Genomic DNA, 23310 nt, shown 5'->3' with positions numbered 1-23310 from the left:
TTGTGCAAAAGTTCATGAAAGTAATGAAAACCCCAAATTCAGAATCTCAGAAATTTAGAAAATGTTCATAAGCTGTAAGCCATAATCATCAAAATTATAACAAATAAAGGCTTGAAATCTCACTTTGCATGTAATGAGTCTATATAATATATTAGTTTCACCTTACAAGTTGAATTACTGAAATAAATGAACTTTTGCACGATATTCTAATTTTTCGAGTTTCACCTCTCTCTATATCTATATCTATCTATAAGTTTATTTTACACCACCGTCGTCCGTTTGGCAGAGCAGAAACTGTTAATGATTGAATGCGCGGACTATAAGTGGCCCCATTATGAAACCCCGTGACCCAGCAGTTGGTGAGGGGTTCAGTGGTTTGCACTGGAGTGTTTTGTGTGACCTGATCAGACTGTTAATGGAGGCTCTGGGTGAGTGTCTTTGTGTCCCGCTGTCTCTGATTGGCTGCTCCTGGAGAGGGTGGTCATGATCTCATGGGAAAGGAATGTAGGTAGTGCTTCCCGTGTTCCCGTCACGGGCGTCTGCGTATGATGTCATTTTTGAGGGATATGGCGACAGAACTGAGACTGTGGATTGTAATGCAGGCCGTTGCCAAATCCAGATCCATTAAACAGCCTTTAATTATTGACCGCCACACACATCTTGGCTTGTTAATTTAAGCATTGATTGCAGTTTTCCCAATTGGGAACATGGCTATTTATAAAACAACAAACATGCTACAGTAAATCAAGAAGTTTGACCCATGCTTTTTTGCTTAAAGGTGAAGACCCAACTCTATGCATGTTTTGTAAGATTCCACTCTCTGTTAAACATATTTTATTAGATTGTCCTGGACTTAATACAAGAACACTCTTTTATGAAGTTAGCTCACTTAAGGATTTATTTAGTAAAGATTTTTGGATTTTTTTGATCATGTGAATTTAAAAAATCTTGTATAATATGACTTGTTTTTTATTATATTTAGATGATATCTGTATTTTTGTAATTTAATTTTTGCCTTGAAAATTGCTTTGAAGGCTGACATGGCACTAAACAAAACGATCTGAATCTGATCAGTAAATCAAGCATCACTGCTATTATTTGGTGTTATTGATGCTTAGTGTTGCAAGCATGTGCAAGCATTCTGAAAATGTAAGAATGTAGTTTTAATCTAAATCCCTGACGCTTTCATCCCAAACCGTGAGCATGTGGCTGCAAACTTAATATTGCAATCTGTGGAAATGCAGCGGGACTTTGCTCTGCCCGGTACAGCAATGCTTTCATTGCGGTGTAAGATCCTGTTTCATGCTGATCTTGTACGTCAGCACTCTTAGATTACAGACCTGACTGGCTTAACCTGGTTTGTGAAGAGAAAGACCGTGATTTTTAGCAAGCTTTACTACTTTTCTAGCCTGTTCCGTCAATGTATGATGAAACGCATATGATGTCATGCGGTTATTATGCCTGGGCATGTCAGTTTCAGACCGTGAATCTCAATGACTTACTCTTCTTAACTCATCCAACATTTATAATAATAATTAAAGACAATGAAGTCTAGGACCATAAAGATCCTTTGCATTGACCTTTTTGCAGAAATTTGCACAAATTGACAGTTATGCACAAACTCTTATTAAACATTGAGAGTTTAAAGGAGGAATATGCTTAGTTATCATGAAAATTATGCAAAAAATCATTTATTCTCATTTGTTTTGCATAAAAATAAATGGCTCTGGCTTTTTTTTTTTTTTTTTTTTTTTTTTTTTTTCCATTTAAATATTTAGCATTTTTTACTGCTTTTTCTAGCATGCCCCTGTCAATGTACTTCTGTGCAAAATTATATGTTAAAAAGTGCAAGATAAAATGCACCTGTCATGCAGTTGTTTTGCTTCCGGTCAATTTTACATGCAGTTTCAGCCAGTGAATCACGATGATTATCAGCGCATCACGATGCATTAACTCGTCCAACATCGTCACCCAAGTTGGCCCATCACGGCATCTTTAGAGATGGATTTGTAATTATTTCCAGAACGAAATAATCACTGTTTGCATGTTGGACTCTGCGGTCATCATGACATCACCCATGAGGTAATGAGCCAAACCACAGGAAATGAGCAATCTCAGTTTTTAATATGGATTGATAATATTTTTGCTTCAAATCCAAATTAAGAGCCGAAGTCATGCCAGGTTCTGGTGGAGGGATCGCAGGTGTCTCTGAAAAATGGAGTGTGTGCTATAAGCCACAGACACTGTCCTGCACATAATGAGGCTTTTTTTTCTTCACCCCACTGGAATCCGGCGTCGAACAAAGGAGGCTGTCTGCTTTATTTATGGATCTGCTTTAAAAGGGCGCTCTGTTTCCAAGTGTTCCCGTGGCGGCTCTGTGATTTAATGCATTCAACAACATTTAATCACCCTAAAACGGCTCATCACAGTGTTTTCACAGTTTCCCAAACTCCCCGATTCCCAGTGTGACCGCGGATGTGTTTATCTGGGAGAGTCGTCTATAACTCTTGGCTTCTGTGGATGAATGTCTAGCGCTCGGATCACACGTCACATGACTGAGTGACACGGGAATTACTCCATTAGGCTGCAGTTTTATTTTGTGATGAAATTGTCGTTGGATAAATGTAGCAATTAAAACATGCAACCTCAAGTATACATTTAAGTCTCATTAGAGTATTAGTAGACACTTAGGGTTCGGGTTAGCAGAATAAGTTGTTAAAACGGGTGATTCACCGGAGGTTGGAGATTCACTGGTTTCATTTCAATCTTTCTTGCTCGTTGTTCAACTAACCTCTGACCCCTCACACCAGACACACACTCACACACCAGACACATCAAAGCAGCCAGAGCAACTTTACTCTGTTTACAGATATGATGAGACACACACACACACACACACACACACACACACACACACACTTCCCTCATGAATCCCCAGTTTGGGAAACCTTACCCTGAAGATAAATCAGTGCTGTTAGAGAACGGGTCAGATTCATTCATTGGTGTTGTAACAGATATAGGCCTCGTTTACACTGCAGGTCTTGATGCCCAATTCTGGTTTGTTACCTTTTATCTGAATTATTTTTTTTTTTTACCGTCTGTTTACACGTTCTTTCAACTGTGACCCATATCCGATTCATGGGTTTACACTTGCCATACTATCTGAAACATCGCGCATGCTTAAAGGGTTAAACTCTCTTGCACAGATGGGCGGACACGAATTATTCTTGATGCTAGCTCTGCGATATACGCGAAGTTCGCCAAACATCACCATGATTATGAGGCGGAGGAGGATGAAAAGTGCCATCGTTGCACATATGCTTCAGTTATTGTGTGTGAGAGAGATCTCAGGACTGGTGGGAGCATATTGTTTAAATATTGGCTTTAACGAGGAGCAGTGGGTCCGACATTTTGTTGTGTACAACAGTGTTGTCGACGTGTGTCCACATTCCTCTCCTACGACGAGACAATGTTTCGTCGGCCATCCGTCCCTTTGCAGACGCACGTCGGGGTTTCTCTCGTCATTAAACCGCGGAGACGTCGCCTAATGCCTCAGAAAATCCGATCCGCCTGTTTACATGAGTCGCATTGGCACATATCTGATTTATTTCCACATATGAATAGCCCCGTTTACATGCACACTTTTTTGCTATTCTGATTGAGATCGTTCTGATTGACGAATTCCGGTTGACTGTTTACATGGGATGTTATCTAAACCGATCAGGTGTTTACATGTGCTGACGCTTTCAATCGAAGTCATTTTCTGACATGCGCACACAGCTTGTCTGCCGGATCTGGAAGCTCATTATTTCCACGTTTTCAATCCTGTCAAGATGGTGCATCACTTAAGTCGCGTTTAGTTGTAGGCATGAGACGCGTTTCCACTGTCGGGCCAGTGCGAGCCATAAACGTGGCATTTTATTGTATTGTGTAGTAGGCTATTGTTCTTTGTTAATTATTGTCTTGTTTTGTATTTGCATCAGTTTTTCATTCTCATACTCATATCACACTCATTATAGCATATAATTAAATATAGGCCATCATTATTGTAAAAAAAAAAAAAGAAGAAAAAAAGGAAGTTTTATCAGAAAACTGATCAGAAAGAAATCACTGGAAACAGCCTGATCGATCGCAAAACAAGTGCGACTTGCTGGCATTTTTGTTGTTTAATTGAATATTTAAAACCCAAGAATAGATGTTTTACCACAGGTTTAATATAAAAATCGATACATTTATCATAATGAATTAATTTGTGTCAAAATTGCACATTAGTCACAGAAATAAAGTGGTTTACCGTTTATGACGTTTGTGAACGTTTACAAAAGAAAGAGGACACAAAACTTATTCGCGTCTGTTTCTGTTTATTTGGTAGCCTAGTAACAGGACGTATTTACATCACATTTAGAAAGAATGTTCATTTCTACAAATATGCCACCAAAAATATGACCTGAGGAGCTTTAGCACTCTCTCCCAGAAGGATACAGTTATATTTTCAGTCAGAGAAAAAGAGGATAGTCCGAGACATAGGCTACTGAAAGATAAAATAAAAACAGGATTATGATTTGTCTGATTTCTTCAAGCGTAGGCTACATGTTTACCATGTTTACTATGGTAATGGTTAGCGTGCATAGTTTATTACATTGGGTATAAATATTCCTACCTTATACGGTGATCAGAATCCACATCGGATCACAAACAGAAGGCGTAATGTTAGCTGACATAATTATCTGGCGCAAAACCAGGCATGCGCAGAAAGACGTACGCTCAAAGTAATCGGATCAGCTCGTTTACATGGTGTAATCTTTCGTTTGATCGGTTCATGAAAAGGTTTATTCCACCCCCTTCAATCCGACTGAAATTTCAATCGGTTTGAGCATTTTTATTCCGATTGAGGTGTTGACATGGAGCATTTTCATTCTGATTGGACTTGCACCTGGTTATAATCGGAATACAATGCTACATGTAAACGGGGCTAATGAGGCCTGAAACCGATCTCGAAATATCCGAATGCGTGCGTTTTTTTCACTGTCATAGAGCACATCTGAACTGTGTCACATATGAGAAAAAATTGGGTCACATTTCACTGACAGTGTAAACGAGGCCATAGAGGTCAGTCGTGATGTTTGTCACTCCTTTTGTTTGAAACTTGGCCGAGAGTCGTGAGCTGTTTCCTGTTGACGGCGTCCAGGTGCGTGACGTTCACTCATTGTGCTTCACTAGTTTTGATTCAAGGCATTAAAACGCAGCAAATCATTTATTTATTTTTTTGCCTGCTATAGAAGACTTTTGGTTTTTAGTGAGTTTTTATTGCTAAAGTTTAAAGTCTTAATGTATGTCAGAGCACATTCAGGCCTTTACTGCAATACCATTGTGTTTATTATATGTTGTGTTGGCTACTACCATTCAAGAGTTTGGGATTGGTAAGATTTTTGAAAGAAGTCTGCATTTATTTGATCAGAAATAGAGTAAATCAGCAAAATATTATTAAAATTTAAAATGTTTTCTATGTGAATTATATTGTAAAATGTAATTTATTCCAGTGATCAAAGCTGAATTTTCAGCATCATTTCTCCAGTCTTCAGTGTCACATGATCCTCCAGAAATCACTCTAATATGATGATTTGATGCTCAAGAAACATTTCTGATTATTATTTTGTGGAAACCATGATGCATAGATGAATTTTTTTGTAAATAGAAGTCAACCATGCAATGTTGTATGCTTAGTATTATTGAGTAACTTACAATTCTTACAATTTACAATTCAGTTACTTACAATTCAGTCAGCTTGACTTTTCTATCAAGGGAAATGCAATTAGAATAACATTTTAATAAATGTAAAGTTATCCACAATAGCCAATATTTTCATGTAAAGTCTCTAGAGTGAAAGTCTGTGGCATGTGGACTATTTAGTTTCAGTTTAAGGTATAAACAGTGTCTTTCTCTTTCATCGGTACTTTCCTGGTTTCATCTACAAGAAAACTCTGGTATTTCTAAAGGTTTGTTCATCAGGTTTTCATCTTGGCTGTGACACACATGAAGAAAGCGAACACTATGAGTGTGTTTTGAAAGGGTCTTCTGTGGTTTTGTCCATGTCATTGTAAACTCACTGAAAGCATGGTATTGTCGGAGTATTACTCAAAGGGTTTGAATCTTTCTGGCCAAATGAAGCATTGAAGTTGAAGTTCTGTGTTCTCTGGATTATGAGGAAAGCTGTTCATGGTCAGGACGCTTTTCCGGAGATCCCGCTGTAAATCAGAGGGGTTTAATAAGCGTTTTAGTGGAAACACTTGACAGAACTTTTGGCGGATCTTTATGAGCACTGTGTTATTTCTTTAAAGCTGCAGTCCGTTACTTTTTTTGGGTTAAAAATTATCCAAAATAAATTTGAGCAAGTACATAACCAGCCAGTGTTCAACACTCTCTGCTTGCCGTAGCTCGATTCAAACCGGTAAGCTTTTAATGATGTTTTTAACTCATGTGGTCCTGGTGGAAATTCGAGCATGTCTTTGCATCATTACGTCACATCTGTCCACATAAAGAAGAGTCTCGGCTAGTCGGCTGTGAGTGTGAGGATGCTGGAGGTGGAGATTTATAGCCTTTTCTCACAGCACTTGATATAATTAAACTTATCAATGATGGCGGATCCAGAAAGGTTCAAATGACAATCACCAGGAGATTCACCCGTTATAAAATGCAAAAGACTTCGGAGCGGCTACAGAAAAAATGACTGCAACCGGCCCATGCGAAAACAAGGATAAATATCGGAAGTGCATTAAATGTAGTCACGCAATGCTGATGTTGCTAACCCTTTAGAACCTGAAGCTAAAATAGGTGTTTTTCACATATTTTGATTTGTTTTAGAATTTTACTGTAAAAAAATAATGTGCCATCTTCATGTGCAAGTGTCATCTTTTTCAGGAAAAAAAAAGCTTTTAACAAATTAGTTATTGACCATTACTGTGTGTGGTTAGTTTGTAAATAGAATTTAAATAGACAATAAAAAAAAAAAAGAATACATTTACTGATTTTTATTTAGAAAAAAAAACTGAAAAATCACGAACAAAAGAAACGAACACATTAAAGTTGTTAAATAAAACTATAATACATGTATACAAGTCTTTTTTGTGACACTGGGTTGCACAGTTTTCATTTAGGACACTTTTTTTTCATGCGTGCACACACACACACACACACACACGCATACACACATACACATGCACACACCACATGCTAAGATACGTGAAAGAGAAACGCCATCCGCCTCCCAAGTTTCATTAAAAATCATCCCAATCCCCTCTTCTGCGGTCTACCACTTCTTTCTCCATGTATTTGTTCGTTTCTTTTATTATTTTATGCAGTCCACAACACTCTAACCTGCCGCGCTCGTATCTCTGTTCAAACCCTTCCTTCCCGCTCTGCCAGAAAGCTGCTCTCATTTGCTGACGGAAAGCATGAAATCACAGTAATAAGCCGTATATTGCTGAAAAGCGCATGTCGTCTACTGTCAGGGGTAATTTGAAGGGTTTTGATAGTGCAAACGGTTGAAAACAGCCGGTTTAAAAGGGTTAACATTTAACAATTTGAGAACAAAGTATAATTTGCACGGTTTGACGTGATATGATGAGCGATCGTTAGATTTAATCAGCGCGATTTACTGCAATGCTTTTTTCCCCTTAGTTGGTCAGAATAAAAGTGGATGTTACTTGTTCAGATGAAATTTTGGTCATACTTCCAAAAGTATAATCTGTGATTGCGAATGCCAGGATCCACACCGGCGCAGTGATTGACAGCCGCACGTTCTCCTCAAAACATGGGATTCATCCGCGATTCATAACTGCAATTGCAGATTTCAAACAGAGATGGCGACAAAGAGGAAAAATTACGGACTGCAGCTTTAAGTTTTCTTTAACCGAATACAGGCATATATGCAGAAGATTGATCATAGACGTGATGTGAAGTTGACCCTTGACCTCTTCATCCTGTGTTTGGTTTGACTGAATCAGTTACGGTCTGGTTTTGCACGGTAATCTGAAAAATACTGCGTTCTGCTCAGTGTGTCATGAGGCCATTGAGTGTCTGTGTGATGGTTAAAGTGTGTGTCATTACTCAGAACAGGTGTGTGTTCCTCTTGGTCTAATGAAACATCTCTTTCCTCGGGCGTGTGTTGTTCACAGTTGCTCTTCACCTGGAGAATGTTTCAGTCGTGGCCTGAGGCGCAGGTGTGTTTCACTGGTTTCTGAATGGAGCAGGAACCCCTATTGAATTACCAGCAGGCACAACTTTACAACTTAAACAAACACACACTGATGTTCTCCAAAAACATCCCATGTCTCTTAAGTAACGGCCATCATTTGCCAATGAAACGACCTTGTTTTTACAGATTTTCATTTGCAGGGCAGCTTTTTGTTGAATGGCATAAGATTATGATTCTTAATAATAATAATAATAATAATAATAATAATAATAATAATAACGCATCTCTTTTAACGTTGGTAGAGATTAAGAAATAAGATTGATTTATTTGTCAAACTGTCCGTTTCAATGTATCAATTAAAAACTCAGATGCAAAGACATTTATGAAATGTCTTGTGTGTGTATATATTATTTATTTTATTTATTTATTTATTTAATGGAAACCTTTTAATTATTTGAATATATGATTTAATTTATTTAGCAATACTTATTTGGTTGAAATCAGAGGAGATGCACATGTATGAATTTATAATATTAATATTATTGTTATTATATAGTTTTTAAATAATTTGTAAATTTATATACTTTAAAAAAATTGTATTTACTTTTTTGTTAAAAAAAATTATTGAAAATTTTATGGAATATTATATTATAGGTGGTTTATTATTTTATATATATATATATATATATATATATATATATATATATATATATATATATATATATATATTATTATTATTATTATTATTATTATTATTATTATTATTATTATTATTATTATTATTATTATTATTATTATTATTATTATTATTATTATTATTATTATTATTATTATTTTCTTAAGCTTTCTCGCCCACACCTAGCTTGCAAGACATGCACTGGCTCATAAATTCATAAATGTGTCTCTTTGGCGATAAGAGATGGATTGTCTGAAACCGGTCCTGCCTCCCCCCTCTTCCTCTAGTGTTGTTGTGTTTCTGTTTGCTTCATCACCATGGTTACCCAGCACAAGCATTGAACTTGTTTCCTTAATCATTTATCTCTAAATATACAGGCGGATGTTGGTGAAAGAACTCCATTGACGGTCACCTGGATTCTTGGTTGATCACCTGGTGCTTCTTTAAAAAGAAATTACTGTTTTTAGTTTCAGTGATACTGATGGACTCTTGTCAGCCTGACAGACACTCAAATAATTCGATACCCAGTTGAATTTCATGAGAACATTCATTTCTGGAGCATTTCATTCCTAAACAAGGGGAGGGGAAATCAGTTTTGAAATAATAATTATAATAATCGTAATAATAATACTTTGTCCTTTGATAAGCACCACTAATAAAAGTATCTTAATACTAATATTATTTATATGATTGATAGTTTATGCATTTTTTTGTGTGTGCATTTTGGCCATTATTTTTCATGATACTTAAAGCATATTTCCCCCTAAAATTCAAATGATCCTTGCATCCAGATGTTCAATGTTTTATTAGATGCATAAATTGTAGTAAATACAATACTACCATGACATAATTAATGTGTGTACGTACGTATGAATGTGTGCATATATGTATGTGCATATATATGTATGCATGTATGTGTATACACTGTGTGTGTTTTGAAGATTATAAAAAATAAATAATTACAAAATAATTACAAAAAATATAGATTACAAATATTATTTCAAGGTTTTTTTCCCCTTTTTTGGGGTGTTGGACAGGATCCTGACAGGTTTGGTGAGATTCAGCTCAACTTAACTGGATTTCTTTCTGTTTCTGGGCAGTTTTCTCTTTCCCAAGCCTCTTGTAATCTTGCGTTTCATCAGGCTGTGGCCGTTGAGGGAACAGAGATCCTGTATGACGGCTGTATGGGTGGAGTCTTCTGTGTGTTCGCAGGCCTCGGCGTTACTCAAACGCATTTCCAGATGTACCTCTCTCGCATGTGCCCGTTGTCAGACGGCCAGGCTTAACTTTGACAGGTTCAACTCATCTCGTTTCTTTTGAAAAATCTCAATGAACTATAAATTTCCCCTTTTTTTGACCAGTGGTCTTTGATGAATCTGATCATCATGGCTTATTTTCATATATGCTGGTGGAAAATTCAGGGCTTGTCTCCTTTATCATTCTGACCTTTTCCATGTGCCCGCAGGACGATCTCAATACTTGTGTGTCCATGTCTTGTTTTAACTCTTGATAAGTGAATGGAAAACCTCAGATTACCCCGAACCTTCTTCTAGAGAGATCTGAGGAAGCGGAGCCCACATGCTCTCGGGGTTTGTGGGTGAATCGTGTGTCTCAGGCTCGAGAGAGCGGCTGGTGTAATGGTTCGTTGGGTTTAGGAGACCCGCCCTGAGGAAATCTGCTGCCTGTGCCTCTTTTTCTCACCTAATCTCATGGAAGCAGAGCCACGGGAGACACGCCAGCGAGGGGAAAGAATGAAATAATGGAGCAATGATTTACAGGAGGTTGCAGCTCTGAGAATACATTGAGGTTTTGCATTGCGTGAGCCGTGTGGCGTGCAGCAGGGTTACGTCCTCGGCCTCTTACATTTGGCAGTCAGAACGAGAAAGACTATATCATTTCTTGCTTAATTGACTTTGCATGGTCACATTTCACCCCACAATTCTACTGGACATTGTGTGCATAATTGTCATGAAACTTAAGTATGTTATGGTGTCTTTTGCAATTCCCATTGTTCTTTATGATTCTCAAAAGATTCAGATTTTAATAGTATGTTTAACTGTAAATAACTGTACAACAAGTGTTTAAATTGGCGTAAATCATACATTAAAAGTGGTAATACAAAAAATACATATTTGATTTATTTACATTACACTGCTTTAATAATAAATATTACATTTTTGTTATTATAATTACATGAAGTCATGAAATTATTAATTTCCTTTACATTCAAAGCACATTTTCTTCTCTTTTGTGTAATTTTTGGAGTGAAATGCGTCCCAAACTTGTTTTAGAGTAGTTTAGTGAGTTGCTGCCATTGATTTTTACATAAGTGCAATTAAAATTCACAATTTTGACATTTTAAAGAGGTCAAGGTCATCCACCGTATAAAGCTGCAATGACTCAATATTTACATGCATATCAATCTCAAAATGAGACGTATAAATCGCAACAGTGACGCTGTAGTCATTTATGGCCGTTTTAAAAGCAGTAGCTTTGATTAAACGCAGTTCATTTGGATTTCAGTCAACAAAACTGATTTGACCTTTGACCTTTGACCAGCCCTTCAGGATAACGTTCAGGGAGGAACTGGTTTCATAAGCATTTGTTGATCTATCCAGGCCAGTTCCCAAGGAGACATCAATAATAAAGCTTCAGGCTCCAGAAGCTCATGGCTTTTATATCCTTTGATAAGTCTTACTTGACCCATGCTAATTCTCGAAACTTTGTAAATGCATTCATGAAGAAAAGCAAGATATTTATGCTTTTTTTTTCTTCTGATTGCTGCTTGTTGCTCCCTGTTCTAGAAGTTGCCTTTTTTTTTTTTTTTTTTTTTTTTTTACCGGTCATGCATATTTCATGTGATTTGATTTGTACTGATGTGTGATCTTAAAGAGGACCACTATGCACTTTTACATGTTCAACTTTCAAATGTTGCTGTTTAAGCATGAAAAGTCCCTCCAGCGGGAGTTCTTCTCTATATCAGTGTCAGTGTTTCTGAACTCCCTGAAACGCCTCCATTGTAGTCTTGAGTTTCTTCCGGGAATGAACACGTCACAATATTCCTCATTTAAATAATTAATATGCAGAATAAAGGGGCGGGGCCTGGTTGAGTTGGTCAGTAGTGTGTTAAACTGGCGGTTATGGAAAGGGGTGGGACATTTCCTAAACACACTTTGACGAGCTTGCCCAATCACAACACACCGCTCCATCCGACCAATCAGAGCAGTGTGCTTTTCAGAAGGAGGGGCTTCATAGAGACAGGAAGTAAACAGTGTTACTGACAGACTGGGAAGAGAGGAGCTGCAACAATGGAGAATATGAGGAGAATAATCAACATTCAAGCAGGAAAACCTGCTCTAGTAGAGCCTGAAAACTTCTAATCTGGCCTCTTTAACTCCAAGCTTTGCTTGTTTTTCTTGGTAAATTCACTTCTCTTGTGTGTGATGCTCTATATCTTCAGTTTGTACTAATACTGTAAGCGCACGTTTAATGTGTGTTTGTTTTGTGCTCTCGTATCGTACTGACTCATTTCTGGGTGTAACATGCGATGATCGGTTGTGTGTTCTCGTAATTGGATTATGTCAGTGTTTGGATACAATTTTGGACAACTTTGTAATCACGGTTTTAGCCATCTGTTTGGATTTGTCCTCGTTGGATGTCATCCGGTTGGAATGAGTGTTTCTGATAGTGAGACTAATGGAATAGCAGGATAAACTAACAGATACGCAGATGTGCTGGTGTATTTCCAAGCACTCGCCTCAGCCTGTTATCTTAAGCAGCTTTAAAGTGACCATCTCAGATTCCCCGTCATGTAGGAAATGCTTGTAGTATTCTTCTGTAGGTGTGTTTCCAAGCAGGATTTTCCTTGGAATTTCCTGGTCTTTCCTCAACTGACCTCCTAGAAACAATGACATGCCCAGATGGCGTTCTGTTTATGTTGCGTTGCGAGGAAAACCTCATTACTGTATCATCACTCTACATTTCAATTAAAGCCCAGCATGAACGGCATCTAAACACCATGTTTACGCTCGCGCTGTGTGTGTTTGTTCAGCAACTTTCCAAAACTTTCTGCTGTTCATCTATTATTCATGGAGTTTGCTGTCATGGCAACCTTCATTCTGCTGTGGCCTGAATGCAGAGAACCATCAGTCGTGTGGTTCTATTGTTGAGGCGTCCCTGTGGCGAGGTCCTTATGGAGATCCCATTAAGCAGGAGCCTCGGGAGGCCGGGAAGGTTTTGTTCAGTGCTAATGAATGATGCTGGGCAGTCCAGAGATGCACTGAACCCCTGTCTGGCACTGAGCTTGTTTCCAGGCTCCTCAAACCCTGCCAGAACATTCCAGCCGTCTGGCTCGTCCCACCAGTGGCGGCATCAACTGATCCAGATAGAGCTTAGAGCGGTCACTGGGTCAGTCCTGCGTTTCATGCGTTTGTGCTACAAACTATTAAAACAGTAGTTAACAAAAGCAAAATCTTTTTAACTGGATAGAAAATCCTTTTTTTGTGTGTGTATATGCTATAATATATATGCTATTTATATATGCACACATGCACGCACACACACGCTTATTATATACATGCATACATTTATAAATATATAATTGTAATATATTTATGTAATTTTATATGTAATTTATATATAAAAAATTATAAAATACTTTATCTAATGTGATCATATTTGTTTTTTATATATTTTAAAATATAAATTTTGCGTAATTAGATTAAATGCATATTTAATCATTTTAAATAAAACTATGCATTTAATTTAATCAAATATTATATTTGTAATTGTTTATTTTTATGAATTTTACAAATATTTATATTACTTTTTTATTTAATTTATTTATATATCACACATTTATATTTTCATTGAAATAAATGTAATATAAATATCACCATTTTTAAAAATGTATATAAAAATATACAATTAAAAATATAATGTATAAAATGATATGCATTATTTAATTTAAGCAAAATGTTAATATTGAAAAAATATATAATATAATATAAGGGAGAGAGAGTAGAAATGTGTGTACATTAAGTTTTTGTTTTTTGTTGTATATTATATTTTTAAACAAATAAATAAAACCATACAGGACACAAACCTGAATGCCAAACTGTAAGTTCAGGATAGATTAGTTTTAGTTTCTTGTCAGATTTCCCCTGATCTTTGGCTTTGCTCCACTGTGTGCTAAAGTTCAGCTCCATTCCTGATGTTTGCAGAAGACGACTGATACTGGAGGCAGAGGGAGCGGTCGATACACACGCGCGCACACACACACACACACACACACACACACACACACACACACACACACACACACACACACACACACACACACACACACACACACACACACACACACACACACACACACACACACACACACACACACACACACACACACACACACACACACACACACACACACACAGCCTTCAGCAGGAGAGCATGCATGAGAACAGCACAGCAGACATAAGAGCAGTGTTTGGAGCAGCGGTGTCTGCTCTTCTGAATAGACTTGTCGCGAGCGTGATGATGTGTGGAGTGTTAACAGTCACTAACAGCTGTGATTCCTCCTGGAAACATTAGCTTGGTCTGTACTGGAATAATCTCAAGTGTACTAAAGCCGTCTTTCTGCCTCAGTGCTGGTGACCATACTGTAACTAAACACACATCTCAATCTTGTTTATTTTCTTCAGGTGTGCGCAAGATATTTTAATTGTATAATAAATTCCTTTTAAACAACGATTTATTACCTGTTGTATGAAATGATTAGCCAGAGATCATGGATTGGTGGTTTCCAGCGAGTCAGATTGACCTCTCTCTCTGACTTGTGTAATATTGATGTAATGATGTGTTCTCCGTGCTGCCCGGCACCGCTCGCACAACCCACAATCTCATTCTCTCTGCTATTGATAAAATGTTGAGTCATTTACAAACATACCCCCCCCCCCCCCCCCCCATTTATCTATTTATTATTAGTCTAGTCACTGTTTGCTTTGGCAAATCATTACTATTGCCCATAACACACACACTGCAGACTGTACTGTGTTCCTGTCACACTTATACTTCTACATTGTGTCATTAGTGATGTTTGCTAAAGCCAGCATTTATTTGTCTGATTGCCTCGTTTATTCTTTTATTTTATTTATTTTATTTTATTTATTTGATTGAGTGTTTGATTGCTTTTATTTTATTTTATTTTATTTTATTTTATTTAAAATATATATATATATATATATATATTTATTTATTTATCTATTTATCTATTTATTTATTTATCTGTTTATCTATTTATTTATTTATCTGTTTATCTATTTATTTATTTTTATCTATTTATCTATTTATTTATTTTTATCTATTTATTTATTCATCTGTTTATTTGAATTTATTTTTGATTTTATTTGATTATAATGATCGTTTGTTTTGATTATTTAAATTATTCATTTTAATATTTGTTTATTTATTTTGTTTGCTTGTTTTGATTTAAATTGTTCATTTTAATGTTTATTTTTTTATTTTGTTTGCTTGTTTAATTTAATTAATTAATTAATTAATTAATTAATTAATTTTATTTATTTATTTATTTATTTATTTTATTGTTTGCTTGTTTTATTTTATTTATTTATTTATTTGAATGTTTGTTTATTTGATTTATTTGTTTTTGGTTTATTTTATTATTTTATTTGTTTCTTTGAGTCACTTATGTATTTAAGTTGTTTAGTTGTTTGTTCTTTATTTATTTGCTTTTTTTTAATCACTTTGATTTCAGCACTTATTTCTTATTCTTTTAACCACCTTTCTGCATCCCAACAGACAGCAAAGCGATTGTGGACGGGAACCTGAAGTTGATCCTCGGTCTAATATGGACCCTGATCCTCCACTACTCCATCTCCATGCCCGTCTGGGAGGACGAAGACGACGACGAGGCCAAGAAACAGACGCCCAAGCAGAGACTGCTCGGCTGGATCCAGAACAAAGTGGCGGACCTTCCCATCACTAACTTCAGTCAGGACTGGAGGAACGGGAGGGCGCTGGGTGCTCTGGTGGACAGCTGCGCTCCAGGTGAGGATTCAGAGCTCGTAATCCTCTAGATGAGGGGAAAGGTGTTAGTATGCTTTCATTCGTGCAGCTATTGTTGTTTATTGGACAGCTGGGCTCGTTTGATCAGTGTTTATCTAGATAGTGATTTGACTGCAAAACATCTGTGAATAAGTCCAGAACTGTTTGTGCGAAACATTTCTGTTGTTTAAAACATTAAAGTCAATTATTTTATCCATTAAAACTCATCTTTGATCATCAAAACGACACTTTGAAATGTTTTTTTCCTTAAAGAAAAATGTATTCATGCTTTAAAATAGCTTTAATGTAACTCTAGATGCCTCATTTATTATGTGGTTCTATGAATATGCAAATGAGCTCCGCCTCCACTCAAAGATCCACTCATTGACGACCACACGTTGATCTGATTGGTTACAAGGTAGTTTGTGACGCCAGAAACACCAGCGATTTCAAAGCGTGTTTTTGAGACTGTCTTTGGTTCACTGCAGTTTTAAGGAGGAAATACTCAGCAATGCTGTCGACTTATGAATTTACACATGGTTTGTCTTAAAGCATATTAAAAACACCACACAGACATATAAAAAACATTTAAAAGCTTGATTTTCACCACAGGGGGACTTAAATACATTCTTATTTGTTATTCAGGACCTTTTAGTGCATGTTTTCTTGTTTTATGATAATCATTAGATAATTCTATAAAAACTCTTCAAGCTTTGCAATATCCCTGTCACATTTAGTACTTATATTGCATCATTAGTGGTATTTTCCAAGACTGACTGTTGTTAAATATTGCTTATGCTTGGTTCAGGAGTTTTAAATTTGTTTTTTAAGGCCTGTGTCCTGACTGGGAGATCTGGGACTCGAATAAGCCAGTGGAAAACGCCACGGAGGCCATGCAGCTCGCTGATGATTGGCTGGGAATTCCACAGGTGAGCCTGAGACCTTTAACCCCTCTTGCATCAGGATGAGATATTTAATCAGCATTAAGGCGCCACAAATTTGTTGCTATGCCAGTTCTGCAAAGTATACCATGTTCTCTTTTCCTCCACTCATGCTAACCGCTCAATATCATCCTCAGATAAGAATAGGGGGCTTGGGTTCGGTGTGCATACACAAATTCATCAGTAATAGCCACTGTGTTTGCTCCCAAGTTAATATGATACTCACCACACCTCAATCTCTCCTCAGCAAACACACGTGTGTTTCGCTGATCAACTTCAATTACATGTGCATGATTTTCATTATACTCGTAAAGCAGAAGATTTTTCATTAATTCAATTTAATTCAGTTCACATTTATTTGTAAAGCGCTTTCACAATACACGTCGTTTCAAAGCAGCTTGCAGGAAGTGCATGAGTCCACATTACAATTCAGAGTGATCTGTTATCAGAGGTAAGTTATGCATTTCAGAAATGTACATATGTACTCGTTAAGGCGAGACATGGAAAGCAAAAACATTGTTTTTTTTTTTCACTGGTCAATTTTGGGATATTTGTCTTCAATAACATGTCGTCTTTCAGACTTGTGGTGAAAAAAAAGTCTGAAATACACATTTAAGTCTTTATTTTACTACACTTTGTCTGTTTGCGTCTGTAGATTTCTCATAAATTCAACAAAAGTTGGCGTTGTAAATCATCCCGCTGCTCCCTGTCATCACACACACCGTTAGAAAGCTCTCTCTCTTCTGCACAATGCTGTTGGATACAAATATGGTCATTTCCTTTTCATCAGCAACCAATCATGAAAGTAAAAGGGGGGGATTTAACTCTAAATGCGCAATCTCATTGGCTGATATAAATCTTTAAAGCCCGTTTTCTCAAAATGACTTTTCTCTCATACTCCAAGTCTGAAATCTCCACTTCAGTAGCACATATACACACCAAACCTTCCAGTCTTGTACCTAATTATATTATGAAGACATTTACAGAGGGATTTGTAAATATATTATTCCTAGCCTGATTTATATAACATTTTATTCCAAAAAAAACAAGGCGAAAATATTTTTTAATGCTATTGACAGTATATTCTGATTTACAGGATAACAAAAGTAGATATCCATAAATCCCTCTAATTTTTTTCCCATCTAATATGTGAACACAATGAAAGAAGAATTTTGAACCTGGCTTTATCCAATACTCAGATTTAGTTTTTTTAAATATATGCAAATTGGTGCATATTTAATTAGATAATGCATAATTTGCATATTTAAACATTCAATTACAGAAACCTTGTAATAAAATTTCTCTTCTTGATGTAGGTAATCAACTGGGAAAGTTTCATGGTGATATCTGCTAGTTAAAAATGTTACCCTATTCACCTGTAGTGTCTCGCCTTAAGCTGTAAACAATCAGTGAAAGACTAGCTCTATGGACGCTATAATAAACTGTGTACAATGACATTACATTATTCTACTCACCCTTCAAGCATTGGACATTAAAATGACATTTAAAAGTGTAAAAGCATCAACGAGGTACTTTCAACAGACCATGAATAACCCCAAAAGCGTGAATCTTTCCACAGCAAAATCGGACGGTTAAATATCACGGTGGTAATCTGTGTTATGTAACATACGTTGCCTTAATAAAAAAAAAAAAATTTACTTCAGCATTGCGGGATACTATTTCAAAGTGGTTTCAGTCATTTTGAGAGATAATAAATCATATTTACCTGTGAAAACAAACCTGGAAAGAGACGTGAGGATTTGAGGAGAATAACGAGAGATTCTTTGTGCATTCCAGTGAATTATTAATGGAATATATCGCAAATTAAATCTGGAGAAAAGAATGTGCATTATATGTTGACCTTTTTCATACTATTACAGCGAAATGCAAAAGGAAAAAATAAAATAATCTCGAGGAAAAGAAAGCAGTGACTGAAAAGAGCTCTTGCCATAGATATTCTTGTTATAACATGTCACGTTAAAATACCAAGTGTTACATTATTCTGAAATAAAACATGAAAAAACTGATAGCTAATCGAGTCAAACTGACGGATCAGCTTTATTTGTAGGGCAATCTTATGATTTGAAAAGATTCGTTTCAGTCTTTTTGAATGGAAGTTTCCCAAACCAGAAGTGCCGCCCATAATTCAAAACGCAGGAAGCTCGTCAGGAATAAGGTGGATACAAAATCACAATTAACTAAAAACATCTTTAATTTAAACACTGTAATAATTTAAGGCAGAAACAATGATCTCATTGAAGTAATGAATATATGAAGAGTTCAGATGCAAAATCCTCTAAGTGCCATCTGAAATGATCTTATAGAATTATCATTTTTATCAAGCTTGTATATTTAAGTTCAGTAATTTCACTTAAATGACAATTTAATAGGTAGTTTTCATTGCTATTTAAGTGAAATTAAAAGTTTGATTTAAAGATCGTTCTAAAAGAAAATTTCAGATGGCATTTGCATTTGCATCTTGCATCTTCAGAGGCTTTTGCATCTGAACTCTTCATATGTTTGTTAAATGATTGACAGTTAGAAAAATGTAGCATTGGTGCATGTCGATTGCAGAGTTTGCATCAACACATTACACCAAACTTCAAGCCTACCGTTGTGTTATAAACTGTTTTCACTCTTCAGGAATCAACATACTAGTCTCGCTTACGGTTTGCCACACATCACTTCCCCTTCAACACTGTCTGTCGTTCCAGGTCATCGCTCCAGAGGAGATCATTGACCCCAGTGTGGATGAGCAGTCAGTTATGACATATTTGTCACAGTTCCCGAAAGGCAAACTGAAGCCCGGCGCCCCTCTCAAACCCAAACTCAACCCAAAGAAGGCGCGCGCGTACGGCCCAGGTGAGACGCTTCAGCTGACCAATATTCCTGTTCTCTCATGTTTATGCATTGCCTAGTAACATCCAGCGTTATCTACAAAACGGCTCTCGTGTTTTTATTTGTATGTATGCATAGTAACACCTAGCGTTATCTGCGAAATGCCTAGATATGTTTAAGATTATAGATTCACACGGATTCAGATCCATGTCATTCCAGAGTTTCAGGTTATTGTAAGTCTCATCAACCTCTTTTAAATGGAGCGTTACTTTCTCAGATCACAGAAGCGTGACGAGATGGTTTTTAAGATCAACATTTTCCCTCGTGGTGATCTGTGATGTCTCTTGCGTTCTGTTAATATTGAGTTTGGTTGTATACATTAGTAGCGTGTGAATCCAGCTCAGCCCTGTCAGGTTTTGTGATGGATGGAGTGGAAGTGTGCCTCTTACCTGTTGTAAATGTGGCTTAAGCTGTAAAAACGGTGGCTAATGAGTTTAAGAGTTATGATTCTCACACCAGAGGTGACCTCTACAAATTTTCTGTGACCTAAATTAGTAAAATGAGCCACAAGGTTTTGGTTGTGACGTCTGCGGTCTTGGGAAATCTTCACCTCTGTTTTTGAACAGCCATATGATTTACAGCAGAGAATGAAAATGTCAGATTTATGTTATTTTTCCATTAAGTGATTATGTCCTCTCTGAAAGCACTACAAACTAAACGCAACACAGTTGCCCTTGTTTCTTAAATCACACATGTTCCCTGTAGAGAAATTGAATCACTGTTTGGAAATAAAGTATTTTATGAGCTCAGAGGGCCTGTGTGTTTGTGGGGTTTATGCGGTTTGCCTCAAACTAAAACCTAAAAGGAGTATTTTTAGACCATTACGAAGTACATTTTCTGATGACAATGCAGGTTTGTGTTGACCACTGTGGTTCTGCCCAACATCTGATGATATCTAATATTTATGCTTCTTTTTGTGCATGAATTATGCAACATTTGGTTTGCACAAGTAGAGGATTAAAGGGACTTTTTAAAGTCTTGATTTTGTCTTTTGGGCTACATTGAATGATGTTTTGAATGGCTTTATGCCATTGTTTGAAGCCACTGCATGCCATATGTTGTTATATCAAAATAAACAAGCTGAAAACACTCTTCCTGAAAAACTTTCTTTTAAGCCTCAAATGTCATATAAAAATATATCAAGAAACCAAAGTAAATATATGCATGGTATTATAATGTTACATTAAAATTAAAACAATGGGGGGAACAACCGTTAAGATAAGCTGTAAAAAGAAAAACACATCTTAAGCACACAGAATAATGTAAGTGAACTTTTTTTTGTAATTGCGCCTTTAAATGATTACATAATTGTGGCATCTGTAATTGTAATCGTGATTACAAATTTGATTAATTGTGCAGCCCTAGTCTCATATCTGCATAGACCTGAATGATTTTTAATTTTGCACGCTCTGTGTGTGTTTGCAGGCATTGAGCCGACCGGGAACCGGGTGATGCGTCCGGCTGTGTTCACGGTGGACACCTTCAGCGCGGGGCAAGGGCAGGTCATGGTCTATGTTGAAGACCCCGAGGGCCGAAGAGAAGAAGTCAAACCTGTGCTCAACGAAGGCAAAAAGACCTTCAGCGTGACGTACATCCCTCAGGTCATGGGACCGCACAAGGTCAGGGTGAACCCGTCACTCTAAAGCAGTGCTTCTCAACCTGTCCGACTGTTGTCTACAATTATCATCAATTTGCTACTTAATATTCCTGTGGAAAACGTGATTCACTACCATTCAAAGGTTTAGGGTTAGTCAGATATAAAAAGAAAGGAATTAGTACTTTTATTCTAAAAGGAAGCATTAAATTGATCAAAAGGGACAGTAAAGACATTTTATAATGTATCAAAAAAATGTGATTAACAAAATATTTGTTTCAAATAAATGCTTTAAATTCATCAAAGAATCCTGATTTCAACAAAGATATGAAACAGAACAACTCATTCCAACATTGATAATCATAAATGTTTCTTGAGCATCAAATCCTCACATTAGAGTGATTTCTGAAGGATCATGTGACACTGAAGACTGGAGTAATGATGCTGAAAATTCAGATTTGATCACAGGAATAAATTATAATTGACTATATAATTCATATAGAAAACGGCTATTTTAAATTGTAATATTTCACATCGTTACTGTTTTTACTGTATTTTTGATCAAATTTGGTGAGCAGAAGAGGCATTTTAAGTCAGCGTTTGGGAATCTATTGTTCTTGTCCAAACGGTTTTGTTTTTTCCATGCTGTCGTCCCGTTCAGCACATTTGCATGTTTCATAATAGTCATATTAGGGTTATATGTGTAAAAACATGTAAATAGACGGCAAATCTGTTTCCTTTCACTTCTCTGTGAAATAGACTCACATTATTTGTGCAATCCTCAGGTCACTGTGCTTTTTGCTGGACAGCAAATCCCAAAGAGCCCGTTTGAGGTGGACGTGGACAAAGCCCAGGGAGACCCCACTAAAGTCACGGCTAAAGGACCCGGACTGGAGCCGTTGGGCAACGTCGCCAACAAACCCACATACTTCGACATCTACACTGCAGGTCTGACATGTCTGACTTGATTATGGAATCATTTTCTTACAGAAAACAAGTGTTGAAGTCTCTGTGTTAATCAGGTGCCGGAGTGGGTGACGTGACCGCCGTCATTAAAGACCCTCTGGGTAATAAAAACACTGTGGAGGCCATCATGGAGGACAAGGGTGAAAGCGTCTTCCGTTGCACATACAAACCAGTGCAGGCTGGTCCTCACATCATCAACATTACATTTGGAGGCATCGCCATCCCTAAAAGCCCCTTCACCGTCACCATCGGCCCAGGTACTTTACCCAGCGCCCTCTTTCTGAGCGTGCAATTAGTTTAAACGTACTGTTGGAACAAGAAATGGAATAGTTTATTAGTGTTTTTCATTAAACAGTGTTATAATTGTAAAATTAAGCGAATCAGCGCTGTGTTTTAGGCTCTCGGACGTGTGGATTGCCTCATACGGTTGTGTTGTTGCTGAAGGAAAGACTCTAGTAATTGCATGTAGTTATGGGATTCTGCAACACGCTATAAAATGTGTGTAAAATAGCCGCAGTTCACCAGAGCACTCGTTTGTGGTGTGTGTGTGTGTGATGCCGCCAGCTTCTTTAAAACTGACCCGTCGTGCCATTTAAGGTCAGCCTTCATTTCCATTTAGTTAAAATGGTGTTTGTTTTCCGTGCTTAGAACTGGAGATACAAGTTGACACTCAAATATCAATATTTTCATGCACTTTTTGTTGTTTTAGATGTTATTTCTGAAGGTACAAAAAGAAATTCTGTACAGTCAGTCCCTGCTACACTTTATCTATTTTCTGCATGCTTGCACATGAATGCAACGTGGACTAGTGAATCTGTGCGTCACTAAATGCTTTAAACCTTGTAAAACACCAAATTCCTTTTCCCTGAAAACGCTTTTCCAAAGCAGGTAATGTGCAGCGGGTCTGTTTTAACTTTAACTGATTTTCCTGTATAGTTAGTTAAACGCTATCATGCTCCTGATTTTACAGGCTTGT

General features: G+C 36.9%; 1 protein-coding gene across 2 annotated transcripts in view; it reads left to right on the top strand.

Moving 5' to 3' along the window:
* flnba (filamin B a) overlaps positions 1–23310 on the top strand; it is an 83760-nt gene that overhangs the window by 17237 nt on the left and 43213 nt on the right. For both annotated transcript variants that reach the window (XM_079857054.1, XM_079857053.1), the window contains exons 2-7: positions 15690–15938; positions 16767–16864; positions 19591–19738; positions 21200–21393; positions 22154–22316; positions 22391–22591. In XM_079857054.1, the coding sequence (XP_079713180.1) occupies positions 15690–15938; positions 16767–16864; positions 19591–19738; positions 21200–21393; positions 22154–22316; positions 22391–22591 (1053 nt within the window). The remainder of the gene's footprint in view (positions 1–15689; positions 15939–16766; positions 16865–19590; positions 19739–21199; positions 21394–22153; positions 22317–22390; positions 22592–23310) is intronic.

This window comes from Squalius cephalus (assembly GCF_949319135.1).
Source record: "Squalius cephalus genome assembly, chromosome: 22".
NCBI lineage: Eukaryota > Metazoa > Chordata > Actinopteri > Cypriniformes > Leuciscidae > Squalius > Squalius cephalus.
Note: the sequence above shows the minus strand (reverse complement) of the source record. Positions and strands in the feature narration are given on the sequence as shown.